This window comes from Zootoca vivipara, chromosome 9 (assembly GCF_965207765.1).
Source record: "Zootoca vivipara chromosome 9, rZooViv2.hap1.1, whole genome shotgun sequence".
In the NCBI taxonomy this organism is placed as follows: Eukaryota; Metazoa; Chordata; class Lepidosauria; order Squamata; family Lacertidae; genus Zootoca; species Zootoca vivipara.
This window is the reverse complement of record NC_142592.1, coordinates 69,865,290-69,883,244: the sequence shown is the minus strand read 5'-3', so window position 1 is coordinate 69,883,244 and position 17,955 is coordinate 69,865,290. Positions and strand designations below refer to the sequence as shown.

General features: G+C 50.7%; 1 protein-coding gene across 7 annotated transcripts in view; it reads right to left on the bottom strand.

Annotated features, from left to right (window-relative positions):
* SHANK3 (SH3 and multiple ankyrin repeat domains 3) overlaps nt 1–17,955 on the bottom strand; it is a 419,062-nt gene that overhangs the window by 171,592 nt on the left and 229,515 nt on the right. For all 7 annotated transcript variants that reach the window (XM_088676559.1, XM_060279323.2, XM_088676556.1 and 4 more), the window contains one exon: nt 6,848–7,053. In XM_088676559.1, the coding sequence (XP_088532685.1) occupies nt 6,848–7,053 (206 nt within the window). The remainder of the gene's footprint in view (nt 1–6,847; nt 7,054–17,955) is intronic.

Below are 17,955 nucleotides of genomic sequence, written 5' to 3'. Positions count from 1 at the left end.
TTCCTGAGAGAGTCCAATTCACTGTCCAGTAGCTCTTTCCATCAGGAAGTTTTTCCTGGTGTTTAATTGCCATCTCCTTCCTTGTAACTTGAGTCCATTGGTTCAGGGGCTACCCCTAGACCAGCAGGAAAAAAGCTAGCTCCATCTTCCATGTGCCAGCCTTTGAGATACTTGAAGATGGCTCTCCTGTCTGCTCACAGCCTCCTCTTCTCCAGGCTAAACATACCCAGCTCCTTTAACCGTTCTTCATCAGCTTAGTTTCCAGATCCTTGATCATCTTGGTCGCCCTCCTCTGCACACCTTCTAGCTTGTCAACATCCTTCTTATTCCCTTTATGCATCTGCAGCTGATAAGAAGTCTTTCAGGAGAGCCGTTTTCTTTTTGTTGAGAAGCTCTTCTTTTCAAGACGCAGACTGGTCTTTTCGACAGAAACCACGGTCCTTCACAAGGCAGGAAAAGGCATGTGAAACTGGTCCTTCTGCCGGATTGTTGTCTGTTGTCCTTTTTTGGAGTACAGTACAGATAACATATTTGTGGGTCTTTTCGCTGGTTTACATTGGATATGCTCTGGGTGCATATTAGAATAATGGAAACATAGGATTGTAGAGTTGGAAGGGACCCCCAAGGGCCATCCAGTACAAACCCCCTGCAATGCAGGGATCTTTTGAACAGTGTGGGGCTCAGACACACAACCCTGAGATTAAGGAAGCACAACTATTATTGCACAGTAGCAGCCTGAGCACAAGGCAGCTTCCTACTTCCCCAGTTTAGCAGCAGGAGCAACACGTGGGGCTCTCAAGAGACACGGTTGGTCCATGCAGCTTGGCTGGCTGGCTGCAAGAGGTTGGAAAGCCTGGTGCCAATTCTGCCATATGTTGCCTCTGAAGCCAAGGAGGGGAGGAGGGGGCGACACAGACAGAGCGATGCAGGCAGCCTCTCATTTTCAATGGGCTCAAGCAGGCTTTAGAAGCAGGATTGGGCCTCTCGCAAAGGTTATGAGGAACGCCCAACGAGGGCTGCCCATAGGCAGGGAAGGGGGTGGCAATGGGGCTTTGGTTGGGCAGGCCCCTTTCCGCCATGGCAGAAAGCAACACAAAAGGCCACTGGGAGGACAGTAGCACTTTGGCAGCAGAAAACTCCTCAAAAGGAGTGTGCAGAAGAGGCCCATCAGGAACCAGAGCGGCGTAGCAGAAGGCATAAACTCTGGAGGAGGAGCAGGGGCTGAAAGGGAAGGAAAATGCCAAGAGTTATGGGGAACTGGGGAAGAAGCTCGTGGGAAGGTCAAAGGGCAGGAGGATTGGGAGCATAGTTCAGAAGAAGGTCCCAGGTTCAATCTCTGGCAGCGCTTCCTCTTAAAACTGGGCTTGCCAACCCGGTGCCCATAAAGACCTTCATTGGGGACCCCAGGCTCAGAACTTTCATTTTTTGTAAGAAAAGCATCAAATGAAGGTAAGGCAGGGAATATGCAGGAGAAATGATTTTGAGGAGGTCTGGAAGGTGTTTGTAGAATTTGTACTGTTAAAACGGAAAGGGGTCTAACCATCGCAAGAGGTGTTGGAATTTTGGGAGGTTGGATAGTTACAATGGAATGGTCTCCATGGTAGGGTGCAGATTTTTATTCTTATGTATTTATGATCATTACTTTGTCTAAAAAAAGATTTTTTTAAAAAAAGCATCTAGCCCTCTTAGAAAGAAAGTTACAAAGCAAAATGTGCAGGCATCCTCCTAAGAAATTTTTGTGAGATGAGCTAGCCTGGCTGCTTCTGCCTTTCAGTGATTTTAGCCAACGAGTGAAATCAGAAGGCTGGTGAAGAACAGGAGTTATCCTTTCCAGGGGCAACACACACAACATGAACACCACCTTGACATATACCAGACTGCTTCTGGAAAGGAATTTGTGGTCATATCAGCAGTGGGACCAACAGATTTAAAGGCAAGGTTTCTAGGTGAGGCTGCAATTTCAGATTGGAAAGGACGGTCCTCTTTGGAGTTTTGTTTTTGGGATGCACCTGGATCGTTCAAGGCAGGTGGTGCAAAAAACCCATCTTGTGCAATCCTCTCCATTCCTCTTACACCCTTTGACAGGCCACCCGCACCACACAATGCTCTGAAGAGAGCTTTCTCCGTAACCATGGCAGTGAGACACAAGTCCTTCCCGGCAACAGCTCCAGCGAAGCCTGATCCGCATGCGGAATTCACAAAGCCATCATACAAACACTGTCCTCCTTCCATAACATGAATTTTGGTGTGGGGTAGGGCAGGGGAACCTGGGGAGGGGGCTCCCATCATCCTGGCACATGGACCATCCTTGATGGGAGCTGGAGTACAGCCACATCTGGAGGACCACAGATAGCCCCCCACCTCTGCGCTACAGCGCTTGCTTGGTCTTCTACTAACCAGCCCCCGAACCCATTTCACCATCTCCAAAGGTTTGTCTGCACGGTAGCTCTGGTCTTGGCTTGGCTCAGTTGCCCCCTTTTCCAGGCTGGGCTGCAGCTTAAAAAGGTAAAGGTAAAGGGACCCCTGACCATTAGGTCCAGTCGTGACCAACTCTGGGGTTGGGCGCTCATCTCGCATTATTGGCTGAGGGAGCCGGCGTATAGCTTCCAGGTCATGTGGCCAGCATGACAAAGCCACTTCTGGCAAACCAGAGCAGCACATGGAAATGCCGTTTACCTTCCCGCTGTAGCGGTTCCTATTTATGTACTTGCACTTTGACGTGCTTTCGAACTGCTAGGTTGGCAGGAGCTGGGACCGGGCAACGGGAGCTCACCCCGTCGCAGGGATTCGAACCACCGACCTTCTGATCAGCAAGCCCTAGGCTCTGTGGTTTAACCACAGCGCCACCTGGGTCCCACGGGCTGCAGCATGCTGCTCTGAATTTTTGTCTTCATGCAAAGGGACCAGAAGTCATCTGGAACAATCTCCTGGCAAAAAAATGGGACCTTTCAGCCACATGTCCCAGAGTCTTACTTGCGTGGGGCAGGGAAATACAAATTATGCACATGCAGAATGGTCAGAATCAAGTCTCAGAATTCTGCAGAATAACATATCCATGCAACTCTGGAAACAGTATCAATTATTTGGAGATGCAAATCCCGGGAAGAAATTAGGGTGGTGACCACGTGGTAAACATTAACCCTTCCCTAGGTTCACACTCGAGAGCTTAGTCAATTTAGGTGTGTGTAATTAAGTCTTTTTAATTTGCAGGTAGGCTTCTAACCTGAGTAGGTTTAGTTCTCTGTGGTGCTATTTTAATTTCTCCTGCTGGATTTTTGTTTTTGTTTTTGGCTGTTTCTCATTGTGATTAGCTCATTGTTTTATTAGACAGGCGTTTTATCCTTGCTCTGCTTTGAGAATATTCTGGCTGAAAGGCAGATTATAGAATAAATTGATATTTTCTAGATAAATCATAACAACAACACCCCCATCCCATTTTCTATAGGTGCCTCCAAACAAACAAAAGCTTCAAAATCAGAAGATATGCAAAATTTCAATAAGAATATTTGCTGGATTTTATATACACCTGTTTCTCCAAAAATAAGACACTGTCTTATATTTATTTTTCCTCAAAAACACACACACAGTGGCTTATTTTCAGGGGATGTCTTATTTTTATAGCATGTCCAACCTCACCTCTTCCTTGGCGCCCTCCAGAACTGCGCCTATCACTATGTCTTATTTTCGGGGTATGGCTTATATTGTGCAAATGCTTAGAAATCCTGCTACGACTTATTTTATGGGTATGTCTTATTTTAGGAGAAACAGGGTATGCAGGAGTAGCCCAAACATAAGTGAACTCAAGATGCTTCCTTGTACAGTCAGACCATTTGTCCTGCAGAATTTCTCAGCAACTCCTTAAAGGTAAAGGGACCACTGACCATTAGGTCCAGTCACAGACGACTCTGGGGTTGTGGCGCTCATCTCGCATTATTGGCCAAGGGAGCTGGCATACAGCTTCCAGGTCATGTGGCCAGCATGACAAAGCCACTTCTGCCGAACCAGAGCAGCGCACGGAAACACCGTTTACCTTCCCGCTGGAGCGGTACCTATTCATCTACTTGCATTTTGACGTGCTTTCGAACTGCTAGGTTGGCAGGAGCTGGGACCGAGCAATGGGAGCTCACCCCGTCACGGGGATTCGAACCGCTGACCTTCTGATCGGCAAGCCCTAGGCTCTGTGGTTTAACCCACAGCACCACGTGCATCCCAACTCCTTAGTTTATTTAAAAAGCCAACTTTGTTGTGCCTTCGTTCTTGTGACACAGTGGCCACAAACATAATTTAAAAAAGCTGTGCCTGTACTCTCTCCTCTGTGCCACTGACCGAATTCCATGTACGGTAACCCCTGACCCAGCTAGAATGACTTTGAAGCCATCAGCCAGAAAGGTCTTTAGACTTGCTCACCATCCCGACTCTTCCCCAGCTGGGTTAATTTTTTTACTGTGCCAAGTCCTTCTCCCTGATTCTGCAAATGTTCTGCTCTCTTGCACCTTCATTCCTCAGGGATGGTCCAGCCACAATGGCTGTGTCCTACTCTCCACTGCCTGAGGTAGGATATCTCTGAATACCATTTATTGGAGCTCACCAATGAGGAAAGTTCTGCCGCGCTCAGGTCCTGCTTGCCTGCTTTGCAGACGCGCCGGTTTGGCCACCGTGAAGAACTGGCCTCTGGGCCCACCCAGTGGAGCTCCTCTGAGTTTCATAAGGAGGTTAAGCCATGAGCTACTACATCACAGCTCGCTATCCCCACTTTTCTCTGCAGCTCAAGATGCTCATCAGTGCCCTGGTAACAACAGCCACCGCAAGCAGTGGGCATGGAGGGCAAAGCGAGGACCGAGCCAGGCATGACATTTGATGCTTGCCAATCCATGGCAGAAGCACCTGCTGCAAGCAATGGGAGGAAGGCTCTGACTGTGGCAAGGAAGTTTTCCCAGCAGGTGTTTGGGGAAGGTGGGTGGGGGTCTGGTTCCGATTCTGACTACAGCAGAAGCAAAGGATCAATGCTCCCCTGTGCCATGCTATGGGCCCATGCCAGCTCTCTTCTTCACCAACTATCTGCTCCTAAAAACAGCCAAGCAAAGGCAAACGGTACGACAAGCATCATGCCCAGCTTGGCACTGAGTCTCCAGTTCAGAAGGGTGGACTGGGCAGCCCCCAAGGCTTGGGAGTAATGCCCTGACCAATTAACTCTTTACCACCTGGCAGAGGAGAACCCAAAATGGCAGCATTCAGAAGACAAGACGGTAGATCAGAGGTGTATCTAAGTAAAGGCGCAGGCACACCATGGAGATCAACCAGTCCTTTAAAAAAAATTGTTTCAAGGGCCCCTGGGTGCTAAGTTTTGCAAAGGTCTTCTTAAGCAGGTTTAGTTAGTCCCAAGGCTGAACTGGGTTACGGTCCTGAGGGTTAAAACAGCTTGGAAACTAGTGCAGTTCAGCAGCAGCAGGAGTAGATACCCAGCGAGGGAAGCTGCAGATTCCCGTTTCCTTGGACGTTTGCAAGGAATAGCCATCTGATGTCAGGAACAGTTCAGGCATAGAGCGTTCTGGCTCCACGCTCTAAGAAACCACTTGCTGTTTTCCTTCCAACCAGAAGAGCTGCTTCACATGTCACAATTTCAACCGGCAGGCAGGCAAGATACGGCATCTCCACTAAAAAATGGTAGCTTAGGGAGTGCATTCTTGTCTTTGCACCAGGAACTCGCAACAGAATAGTGAGCTGCAACCGAGGCCCTCACAAGCACACTTCCCCAGGGACTGGGGGAGGTGAACCAGGCAACTCACACGAAACCCAGATGCGGCAGTTCTGCTGAGTGCATGACACCCGCCTGCTGCAGGAGCCCAGAAGAGTTGCCAGCTCTTCACCCATCTGTTGCACTGCATGAGCACAGAAGTTGTGCTCAGACACACACACCCCCCCCCGGTTACTTGCACCCACAAATGGAAGGAGTGCTGCTCCTTATCCGCTCAAAGCGACAACAGAAATTGATGGCAGGTGCAGTCAGGGCGCCCACGACCTCCTAAAATGAACCCTGGAGCTTCATCCATCTGGCCAGAGACACGATCCATTTGCCAGCCATTCACAGTGGCACCTTTTTAATGAGTACGCAGCAGAGGTAAGGGCAATTCTCCTATTTGCAATAAATCTCTCTCCCACCACCACCCCCTCCCCACACCGCGGGGAGAAAGTCAAGCACCAAGCAAATCTCAATGGCAAGATCTGACCATCCTTTGCCCGGAAGATGCATCTGGGCCAGCAGTGGCCGAAGGAAAACAAGACCTCTTTCGCCATCTCCCGGGAAGGTCAGCGTGGCCCACAATAACCACCTCTAGAACCTGGCAGGTGGACCCACAGTATATCCCGGGGTGGGGGGCGCAGAGAGAAAGGACTTTGGGTGCCCCCACCTACCCATCTTTCAGAGACACCTGCCTGGCTGCTGTTGGGTCCAGGAAGACCCTCTGAGCCAGAGTCCACTCTAAACACCAATGCTCCCCGATCACCCAGGCCGAACCCTTCCCCCCACCCACCCAGAAGAATCCCCTGCCCACTCCCTTGAACCCATTGCCCCTACTTCCCAATGCACATTATTTGCAGCATCTCTTCTGGGTGACCCTGCCTGGCTGGGCTTGCCATACCCACCCACCTACTTTACCAAAAGTTATCTGCCAGTGCCAAGTCAATCTAAGGATGCTCCAGCAAACTGGGTACCGCTGGGTACCGATGAGTGGGTGGGTGGGCCGCACATCTTCCCAGCTCCCCCCACCCACCCAATGAAGGAGGCGTGTCCAACTGCCCCCTCATCCTCCCACGTGCCCCCGAACCGCCCCCCCCCTCTGGCACTCACCCTTGACGGCTTCTCCTCGGTTGAGCTGGATCTCGCCCTCGCCCTGCGGCGTGTGGCTCTTGACGGCGATGAACTTGCGGCCGGGCACGGCGCTGTACAGCTTCCTCTTGGGCCCACGCAGCGGGGCCGGCGCGGCGTGCGGGGTGGGCTCCACTCCCGGACCGGCCCCCGGCGCGCCCCCCGGCCCGCTGCCGCTCCCGCTGGGGCTGTAAACGAAAATATACGTTACGGTGGTGTTGCCCGGCGGTGGCGGCGTCTGCTGCTGCTGCTGCTGCGGGAGCGCCATGGCCGCCCCGAGGGAGCCCTCCTTGGATCGGGGCCCGCCCGGGAAGAAGGCAGGAGGAGCGCAGAGGGAGGGCTCGGCGAGCCAGCGAGGGGAGGGGAGGAGCGGGCTCGTCGGGGCTCAGCGGCGCATCCCGGGCAGCGGCGCCGCCAGCCTCCGCCGGGGCCGCCGCCACGAGGAGCCGGGGCCCGCCGCTCGTCGTCCGCCCGGGGCGCCGCCGGGCCAGCGAGGCTGCGGCCGGGCGCTGCGTCCGCCTCCGCGCTCCGCCGCCTCCGCCCAGGGCAGCGCCATGGCTCGGCCGGCCCCGCGCCCCGCGACGGCCCCTGCTTCGCTTCGCCCGGCTCGGCTCGGCTCGGCTCGGCTCAGCTCAGCTCGTCCGCCGACGGCGCCCGCCGCCCGCTGCCGCCTCCGCGCCGCGCCCGCCGCTGCGCCTCCCGCCGCCACATGGCAACGACGGCGACGGGGCGGCTCGGCGACCGCCAAACCCCGGCCGGCTCCAGCGGAGCCTGGTGCTGATGCTGCGGCTGCTGCCTGGCTGCCTGGCTGCTGCAGGTGCCACCAAGCGGCTCCTCCTCTTCCTCCGGCGGGAGGCGGGGACCCACCCGGGCCGGACCCCTCCCTGCCTGCCGACGGGAATCGGAGGAGCGAGCGGAGCGTGGCGACGGACCCCGCCGGGTCATCTAGTCCAACCCCCGGCAAGGCAGGAAGAAGGCGCCAGCGTTTGCGCTGCCTTCTGCCCGCCGCGCTCCCAAGGCAATGGGGCTTTGAACACAAATGTCCTCTCCCTCCAGGACCTCGCCGCCCAGCTGAACGAAGCTGGCAACCCCGGGAGAAGCGTTGGCATCGTGCAGACCATCCCTTCCATAGGTGCCAACTCCCTGGGACCCACAAAATCCCCCATGAAGCGGCCGGGCACCCACAAATTTCGGAGCCAGGGCCATGCACGCTGCGTGGCACCCACGACCCCTTGCACCCACGGCCACGGGCCCAAGCTGGTACTCCTGCACCCTTCGTCTCACCCCCCCCTTCCTTGCCTGCCTGGCTCGCCCTTCCCAGGCTCTCTGGAGCTGCTCTTGAGTGTCTGCGGCTGGACGCGGCCGGCCTCCTTTGCCCACCGAAGACCCTCCTTCTCCACCTCCTTCTCCACCCCTCCCCTCCCCGGCACGACCAGGGCTGCACGGGTTCTTAGCAGGGAAAGGAAAAAGGAGGGAAAGGTTGCCGTCTTGAAAAAGGAACGCAGCAGGCAGGCTTTCAACAGGTGGAGCTTTCTCTCCTGGCAACGGGAGCAGCTGGCACCTGTTGGATTCCTGCTGGTGCTGGAGGCGGATGAGCGCCCATCTCCGCAAGACAGAAGCGGCGGCTAGGGGGCGGGGAGGTGGATTCCGCCCCATGGAAGCCCCCTCCTTGGTTCTCTCCTCCATGTCCCCCCCCCAGGTTATTCCTGATAATTTTATCATTCCCCACCACGACCCAAGGCCTCCTCAAAGCCTCCTCAGGACACAGAAAAAGGTGAAGTGGCAGTAAAGGTCAAGGATGTGCAGAGTGATTTTAATAATAATTGTTATGGAAATCAAGGAAGGGGGGACACATCTTTAAAGTTATTAAATATTATAAATATTATGCATAAATGTATCATCATCATCATCATAATTTTTTATCTGTACCCTGCCCTCCCCGCCCGGAGCCAGGATCAGGGGGCAGCTAACATCATAAATCAGGAAAGGATGCCCACCTACAGCAACACAGTATTTTGGCTAAAAGGAAGCTCCTCCAAGCCAGAGAGCAAGACTCCCAGGTTGGTAGGAGCGCACAGACTCCAACCCCTCCCCCCAACACATCTCCCTTTGCTGCCTCCTCAGCTCCCCCCCCCAAGCCCTTTCCTGCCTAATTCCTTCTCACTTCCTGCCCTCTATGCCCAAGAAAAAGGATTTAGACTAAGAGGACAGTTAGACGCAGCGTCGTGTAGTGGTTATCATGTCGGAACAGGACCCAGGAGACCAGGGTTCAAATCCCCACTTGGCCACAAAACTCCCTGGGGGTGACCATAGGCCAGTCACTGCCTCTCAGCTGAGCCTTCCTCATAGGGTCATTGTGGGGATTAAATGAGGAGCAGAAGAGTTTTTTGGACAAAACGTGGGATAGAGATGTAATAACAGCATGTTGTACATTGAAAGAGAACTACCATATATGAAAATGATGTACAGTTGGTATCTAACTCCTACTAGGTTAGCAAAAAGCAGTACAGTATAGAACTGCTACCAATATCTGTTGGAAATGTAAAGAGAAAGAAGGCACTTTCTGCCACATGTGGTGGCTGTGCAAAAGAACAAAAGCATTCTAGGAAATGATATATAATGAATTGAAAAAATACCAAGGGACTTTTTATGCGTGTGACGACAGCTGTGAGGATGCTTTCCCCCCAGAGATGGAAGGAAGACAAAGTTCAAACCGGAGAAGAATGAATACTCAAGATGATGGACTATGTTGAAATGGCTAAATTGACCAGGAGAATCAAAAACCAAGAAGACAAGAAATCTATTAAAGAATGGATAAAGTTTATAGGTTACCTTAGCACTTTAAAAGGTTAAAAACGTTAACAGGACTGATATAACACTTTTATGAATTTTATGGTTTAAATAGGATATAAACAAAAATTTGGATAAATGTTATAAGATGCAGCAGGAAAAGATTTGCAATGGAAACCATGGTGGACAGAGGGAGGTCTAAGGATTCAAGGAATCCTATAAGTGTATAAAATTGATATTATTTGAATGTAAATGATATATGAAAAAACTGAAATGTGTGTGTGCGTGTGTGAATGAGATGGAATAATAGCAACAAACAAATGAGAGATTTTACTTTCTTGGGCTCCATGATCACTGCAGATGGTGACAGCAGTCACGAAATTAAAAGACGCTTGCTTCTTGGGAGAAAAGCAATGACCAACCTAGACAGCATCTTAAAAAGCAGAGACATCACCTTGCCGACAAAGGTCCATATAGTTAAAGCTATGGTTTTCCCAGTAGTGATGTATGGAAGTGAGAGCTGCACCATAAAGAAGGCTGATCGCCGAAGAATGGATGCTTTTGAATTATGGTGCTGGAGGAGACTCTTGAGAGTCCCATGGACTGCAAGAAGATCAAACCTCTCAATTCTGAAGGAAATCAGCCCTGAGTGCTCACTGGAAGGACAGATCATGAAGCTGAGGCTCCAATACTTTGGCCACCTCATGAGAAGAGAAGACTCCCTGGAAAAGACCCTGATGTTGGGAAAGATGGAGGGCACTAGGAGAAGGGGACGACAGAGGACAAGATGGTTGGACAGTGTCATAGAAGCTACGAACATGAGTTTGACTAAACTGCGGGAGGCAGTGGAAGACAGGAGTGCCTGGCGTGCTATGGTCCATGGGGTCACGAAGAGTCGGACACAACTAAACAACTAAACAAAACAAAACAATAGCAACAAGCCGTTTTGGGCAGGTGGCAGAGTTAGAGAGCAGAATGCTGGACAGCCCCCTTTCTGGGATGCATGACAGGAAGGCTATGGCTCTGCCCAAGTGCTACCTCTTGGCCCCCCTTCCCAGTGCCCACCTTGACCCTTTATGGGCTCCCAGCTTCAGAGATGGAACCAAACAAGCGGCAACACAGTGATGGAGGGGCAAGCACCCACAAGTGTGTCCTTCCCTCTCCAGTAATTTGCAACAGAGGGAGCTGCCTGCTACTGAGTCAGACCACTGCTCCACCTAGCTCCATACAGTCTGCACTGGCTGGCAGTAGCAGCTCTCCAAGGTTTCAGAAATATCGACTGTTTGACACACAGCTGGGTGAAGGGAGCCTCCCGGGAAATGAAGGAGGGTTTTCCATGAAAACTTAAGCCCCACAAATCTCTGTCTGGTTGAAATCAACCACTGTCTCCTCCCTGAAATGCCCAGAGGAGGACGGATTCCTGCAATGCACCTTCTCTTTTTACAGCCCTTGGCAAGCCCTTGCAAGAGAGGTTAGAAATAATACTAAAGGTTTCTCCAGCTACGTTCGAAGCAAGAGGAAGAACAAGCAAGTGGCAGTAGGTCCTCTGCAATGGAGAAGACTGGAAAATGTTACTGGGTGACAACTTTGCCTCTTGTCTTCACACAAAAGGAAAGCGATGCCCAACCTGGTGATAACAGAATAAATGATGTAAGGAGGCAGCTGCAGCCCAAGATAGGGGAAAAAATGTGGTAAGGGAGCACCTAGCTACTTTAAAGGAATTCAAATATCCAAGGCCTGATGAGCTGCACCCAAGGCTACTAAAGGAGCTTGCGGATGTAATCTCAGAGCCTCTGTCTATAATCTTTGAGAAGTCTTTGAGAAGCAAACAAGATGAATTTTAACAAGGAGGAATGTAAAGTACTCCACTTGGGCATAAAAATAAATGAAAGGAGAGAGCAGTATATGTGAAAAGGATCTAGGAGTCTTGGTAGACCACAAACTTGACATGAGTCAACAGTGTGATGCAGCAGCTCAAAAAGCCAATGCAATTCTGGGCTGCATCAATAGGAGTATAGCCTCTAGATCAGGCATGTCAAACCTGTGGCCCTCCAGATGTTTTGGCCTACAACTCCCATGATCCCTAGCTAGCAGGACCAGTGGTTGGGGAAGATGGGAATTGTAGTCCAAAACATCTGGAGGGCCGCAGGTTTGACATGCCTGCTCTAGATCAAGGGAAGTAATAGTACCACTGTATTCTGCTCTGGTCAGACCTCACCTGGAGTACTGTGTCCAGTTCTGGGCACCACAGTTCAAGAAGGATACTGACAAGCTGGAACGTGTCCAGAGGAGGGCAACCAAAATGGTCAAAGGCCTGGAAACGATGCCTTATGAGGAATGGCTTAGGGAGCTGGGTATGTTTAGCCTGGAGAAGAGAAGGTTAAGGGGTGATATGATAGCCATGTTCAAATATATGAAAGGATGTCATATGGAGGAGGGCGAAAGATTGTTTTCTGCTGCTCCAGAGAAGCGGACACAGAGCAATGGATTCAAACTTCAAGAAAGAAGATTCTACCTGAACATTAGGAAGAACTTCCTGACAGTAAGAGCTGTTCGGGAGTGGAATTTCCTATCAAGGAGTGTGGTGGAGTCTCCTTCTTTGGAGGTCTTTAAGCAGAGGCTTGACAGGCATATGTCAAGAATGCTTTGATGGTGTTTCCTGCTTGGCAGGGGGTTGGACTGGATGGCCCTTGTGGTCTCTTCCAACTCTATGATTCTATAATTCTTGGAGAACAGGTGAGATCCCTGAAGACCGGAGGCGGGCAATGGTTGTCCACATCTTCAAAGTGGGGGGGGGAGAGGACCCAGGTAAAAAAAGCTACTAAAGGAGAGCACACCAATTTCCGAGGGAGTTTGTTCCACTGTCATGCCATGTAGAGATATATAAAAAAGGTAAAGATAAAGGACCCCTGGACGGTTAAGTCCAGTCAAGGTGACTATGGGGTTGTGGCACTCTTCTCGTTTTCAGGCTGAGGGAGCCAGCGTTTATCCACAGACAGCTTTCCTGGTCATGTGGCCAGCAGGACTAAACCGCTTCTGCCACAATGGGACACCGTGACGGAAACCAGAGCGCATGGAAATGCTGTTTACCTTCCCGCCACAGCGGTACCTATTTATCTACTTGCACTGGCGTGCTTTCGAACTGCTAGGTTGGCAGGAACTGGGACAGAGCAACGGGAGCTCACTCCATCGTGGGGAATCGAACTGCCGACCTTCCAATCAGCAGGCCCAAGAGGCTCAGTGGTTTAGACCACAGCGCCACCCGTGTCCCGTGGAAGAGATATAAATAACCATCTCTGAGGATATGCAGAGTTTAGCCCCCAGGTATCCGAGAGGAGGATGGGGAGTTGCTAAGAGGTGGAATTTCCAAGCAAGGCTGAGCCCACACTACTGCCTCTCTCTTGGAAACTGAGGGATTATTTGGGGGGGGGGGGTTGTCCCACTGCCAGCAAGCCCCCAAAGCCTGCCAGTCCTCCTCCTCCAGCTTCTTGCCCTTCTATGCATAGTCATGCTAGGTGAGGAGGAGCAGCAGACGAAGTGCAAGAAGGGCAGGCAGAACACCATCTGAATGCTAATGGAGTCTCTCCACCCCCCCCCACCCCCCACCCCCAGCTGCAGGGGAAAGAGGAAGAAGATGGCAGACTGAAGAGGGGAGGAGGAAGGTGGTGCCCCCCCAGCTTGGTGCTCCGGAAGCCAGACAACCCCTTCCATGAATCTCAAGCAAGTAGATTTTGCAAAGTCATTCTAGCTCCACGTTTGTATTTTGGGTGGCAGCCGGTTTTGAAAGGAGTGGCATTGGTAAGGTTTACTTGAGAGCAGGTTTCTTCAATAACCCCAGGTTGGGGGGTGTTGCTTGGAAAATGAGACCAAGGTGTCATTTCCTTATCCTCTCTTTGTTTCAATTTAGATCTCTCTCTCTCTCTCTCTCTCTCTCTCTCTCTCTCTCTCTCTCTCTCTCTCTCTCTTCATTGGTTTTTATTGTTGTTGCTGTTAAGATCTTCACCGAGAGCTGTAGCAGACTGGCCCTTTCCCAGTGATAACTTGCAATCAGATTCTCCTATGACATCGACTGGGTTGCACATTGGATTGCTTTTATCCAAGGGTCGTCGTTTTGGGTGTTCAAGTATAAACATAAATTTTAATTCCATTTTTCATGCACTGCAAAAGCAGTATTCCTGGGTGTATCGACTTTTAAGCAGTTCGATGGAGATGGTGGTATTATTGACGCACTTTTGGCCACTGATGAAGACTTATACGAGTTAAAATGCATTTGGGTTTTCAGTATCCTTTTTCATACAACCTATTATATGGGCATGCTGCTCCACTGAATTTCTTCACTTTTCGTTGTTAGTTTGTGGCATTCCGTATACATCCCTAGGCATTCCGTATACATTTTATTCATTCCTATTAAATGTGATTCTGTGGATTGTAGTTGTTCCCTTAGCTTCTAGGTTTGTTGTATCTTCAAGGCCAGTGCCACTATTACTGAATTTTACTGCCTGCATTCGCATCCCACCTTTTTCTTGAAGGAGCACGAGGTGGTTTCGTGGTTCTACCTACTCCTCATTTAATCCACGCAACAATCCTGGGAGCTTCATGGCAGAGGGAAGATTTGAACCCTGGTCCCCCAGAGGATAGTCCAACACTCTAACCATTACACCACTGCTGCCTGCATAAGCTTGACAGAATAGAAACATTTTCAGCAGCCATTTAAAGGTTGGCTCCTATGATGTAAGTCATGGTTCCCACCTGCTCGCCTCCTCCCTAAAATATCCCTGTTTTGCTCCTTTCTATATATATATAGGGTGCCTACATTCTCCATGGACTGGTTGCATGGCAAAATGTGCAAATGGCTTGAGATACCTATAAGGTCCATAAATTACCATATAGCATATATTCAACACAAAAAAATAGTGACCATTTGTTGTTGACAAAGGACTTGCTCCTTGACTCCCAGACCTCCGCCTCTGCCTTGCTCCTTGACCCTGCGACTGCCTGCTGCTGGACCCTCAGCCCTGCACCTGTTCCTGCTTCTACATCACCATCTTGCCTCTGGTCCTGACGTCCTCAGTCAGGGCTTCAACCGCCCGCCGACCGGACCGTGACATGCATACACTGGGAAGGAAGAACAGGAATACTCCCCTCCACCCCCCAAGAACTGGCTGAGAGGTAGCAACTTTGATGAATCATTGTATTTTAATATTCTGCTGGAAGCCACAGATGGGCGGGGTATAAATAGTATATTATTATTATTATTATTATTATTATTATTATTATTATTATTATTTATTACAACTGCCCCCTAAGGTAACCCCAGTGAGCTTCATGGCTGAGTGAGGGGATTTGAACCCTAGTCTCTGCCAGGTGCTAGCCTGACACTCTAACCACTACACAACACTGCCTCTCTCTAGCCATTTCACAAGCTCGGGGTCCGATGCATCTCCTCCCCCAAATAAAAATCCAGGACTGCTGCAAGTAAAGACTTAGGTGCAGACCAGACGGCTGCTAAAGTTGCAAGTCCTCCTTTCCTCATTAAAATACCAAAGCGATAAAACAATGCGATTAAGAATAAAACGGAGCACATTTGAAAACATGCAAAACAGCCATATGCCCTCGCAACTTTGCCAAAGATGATGGCAGTTGTAGTCCAAGAAAGCACAGCTGGTGGGAAAACATCTGTAGGGCACCCAGTTGCCCAAGAATGCCCGTGCAGCGTGAAAGAAGAAAATGTCCGGAGCCTAGTGGGGCATACCTGAAGCGAAAAGAGTTAATCTAGAGGCAGGAAGGTCCTATCACGGCTAAAGGGTATTATGTGGAGGCTGCTGGCTGTGAAGGGAGGCAGCTCCGAGTTAGGTTCCTGACACAGATTTTGCACCTGGCCTCAATTCCAGCCTCCCTGGGTCAGCCTGAGGCAGGGCCCTCCCTAGAGCATCGTGCTTCTGGCTTTGCTACGCAGCCGCTAGAGAAGATCTGCTTTGTTTAAAAATAAATAAATGCAGATTAGTCACTCATAAGGCACTGGCAAAAAATTGCTCTTAGACGTACGTTAACTGTTTAAGTGAAGTACGGCACGCTCAGGTTGAGAGCAGCAGTGGAAAAACACTGTGGTTTTGAGTAACCGTGCCATATTTCTTAGAAGTAGCAGGGAGGAAACCCTCCGCAGCCCTGCTTGGAATCCCCCTTGGTGTTTGTGAGTTTTTCCACAACGTCCAAGTCTTCTCCTGGCCTGTGGTGTTGGCACACCCATGCTGACGGTGCCACACTCGGGGCTTGGCACCCCTCTGGAGTCTGCTTTGGTGCCAGGTGGGCACCAAGGGGCAAATGGTGCGATGCTCAAGACATTCTGCCCTCCCACTTCCCCGTTCATCCCAGGCTCAGGGTGGTTTTGTAAGCCCCATGCCCATTTAAAAAGCTCCCTCGGTTTCAGAGCAATCAACGGGCCTTTCATCAGCAAGGGTAAAAGGTTTGGCACAGAAGCTCACAATTTGGCTGGCTCATTTGCCCAGCTTGTCATGTTCAGCTGTGCTGCCTATTGACCAAAGAGAGCCACAGATCCCAGAATCTTTTCTCTGTCTTGGAACATTAAATGGGGCTCTGTGCAGGTGCTTTCAGCATGCTATAATCTCATGGGCATGAGTTTGCTTTGGCAAGTACCGAGACCTTCAGGGTCTGCCCCTCCCAAAGCAGCTGGCTTTGGGCTCCTGGCCCACAAAGGCTGAAGGCACATAGAATTGTAGAGTTGGAAGGGACCCTGAGGGTCATCTAGTCCAACCCCCTGAAACGCATCATTCAACGTTTAATATTAAGAGCTAGAGGAGAAATTCTGGGGGCAACGAGTCCTCATAAGAACACCTGAGCCTTCAGGTCATGGGCTCATCCAGTCCAGCATCCGATTCTCACAGTTGCAGACTGTATTGAGTCAATACACAATTAGCCGAGTGTTATAGGCTGGACACATGTGCCCGCCGGATCAGGTAACAATGAGCTCGTGTGCCAACTTTTGCCAGCCCAGTGACCTCCAGATGTTGGTGGACCATGGCTCACATCCTCCTTGATCAATGGTCATGCTGGCTGGGGCAGAAGCCTAGCAACATCTGGAGGGCTCCAGGTTGGGGAAGACTGTTCTAGTCCATCCTTAGCAAGAATGTGATGCTTCCTTGTGTGTCGCCGATGGCACAAGGGACGTATGACAGAAGCTAAGAGAGCAGGCAAACCGTCTGGAGAAAGGAAGAATGGGATGAGGGAGGGGAACCCATCCAGGCAGGCTGGTCTCAGTGGCCAAATAACTCTTAGGTAAGTCTGTCTAGCCACCATTGAATCTTCTGAGGCAAAGGGTTATAGAGAGCAGCAGAGTTTAGGGAAGATGTGATTCTTAAGCTGTGATTCCTGCCTTGGACCAGATGGGTCCTTGGGGGAGTCCTTCCGACTCCACAATTCTATGATTCCATGAAATTTCTCAAGCTTCAAATCTGGGGAAGAGGGAGGGGAAGACATAGGGGATTTCTTTTTCAGGGGTGAAAGGGGGTTGGCGTCGCAACAAGGGAAAGAGGAGCAGTCCCACTTGCGAGGGGAGAGCAGGGCAGCTTTCTGTGATGGTGATGCTGGAGACCAAGGCAGAGATGGTTGCTGGAGGCAACGTGGGTTGTTAGGGAAGAGGCTTCAGCTCGAGGTCTCCCTGGTAACATTTGGTGAGAACAGAGAGAGCAACTGCTCACTAGATCTAAAGGGGTTATGAGGAGATGTAAGCAAGAAGGAAGGTTGAAGGGAATGTTCCTAAAGGCCATTCGGCAAAGGATAAAGGCACACAGGGATGGGGAGAAATCTCATGACACAGAGATTTTAAAAAGAAGGAGAAGCTCAGATATTATATTTTAGGGACAGAAGTGTGCTGCCTCTCCTCCAGCTCAGCGACTCTCATCCACACTTTTGCTTGACCCATATTCTGACCATATACTTGTTGAACTGAAGCATCATTAAGTAAAATCCCTCTGTGGATCTTCCGTGTATCTGATAAGATCTGATTCAAAGGGTAAGATAGAGTTTACAATGAGACACAGCTGCAGAACAGTCTCAGCTGGGGGGGGGGGCAAGAACATGCCAGGACAACAGGCCCTCCCAATGGAGTTGTGTCGCTCTGACCCAAAGAATCATGGGAACTGTAGTTTGTCAAGGGAGATGGCGATTGCAGCTGTGCATGCTAAACTACAGTTCCCAGGATTCTTTGGGGGAAGCCATGAGAGCTGGACCATCAAGAAGGCTGATCGCCGAAGAATTGATGCTTTTGAATTATGGTGCTGGAG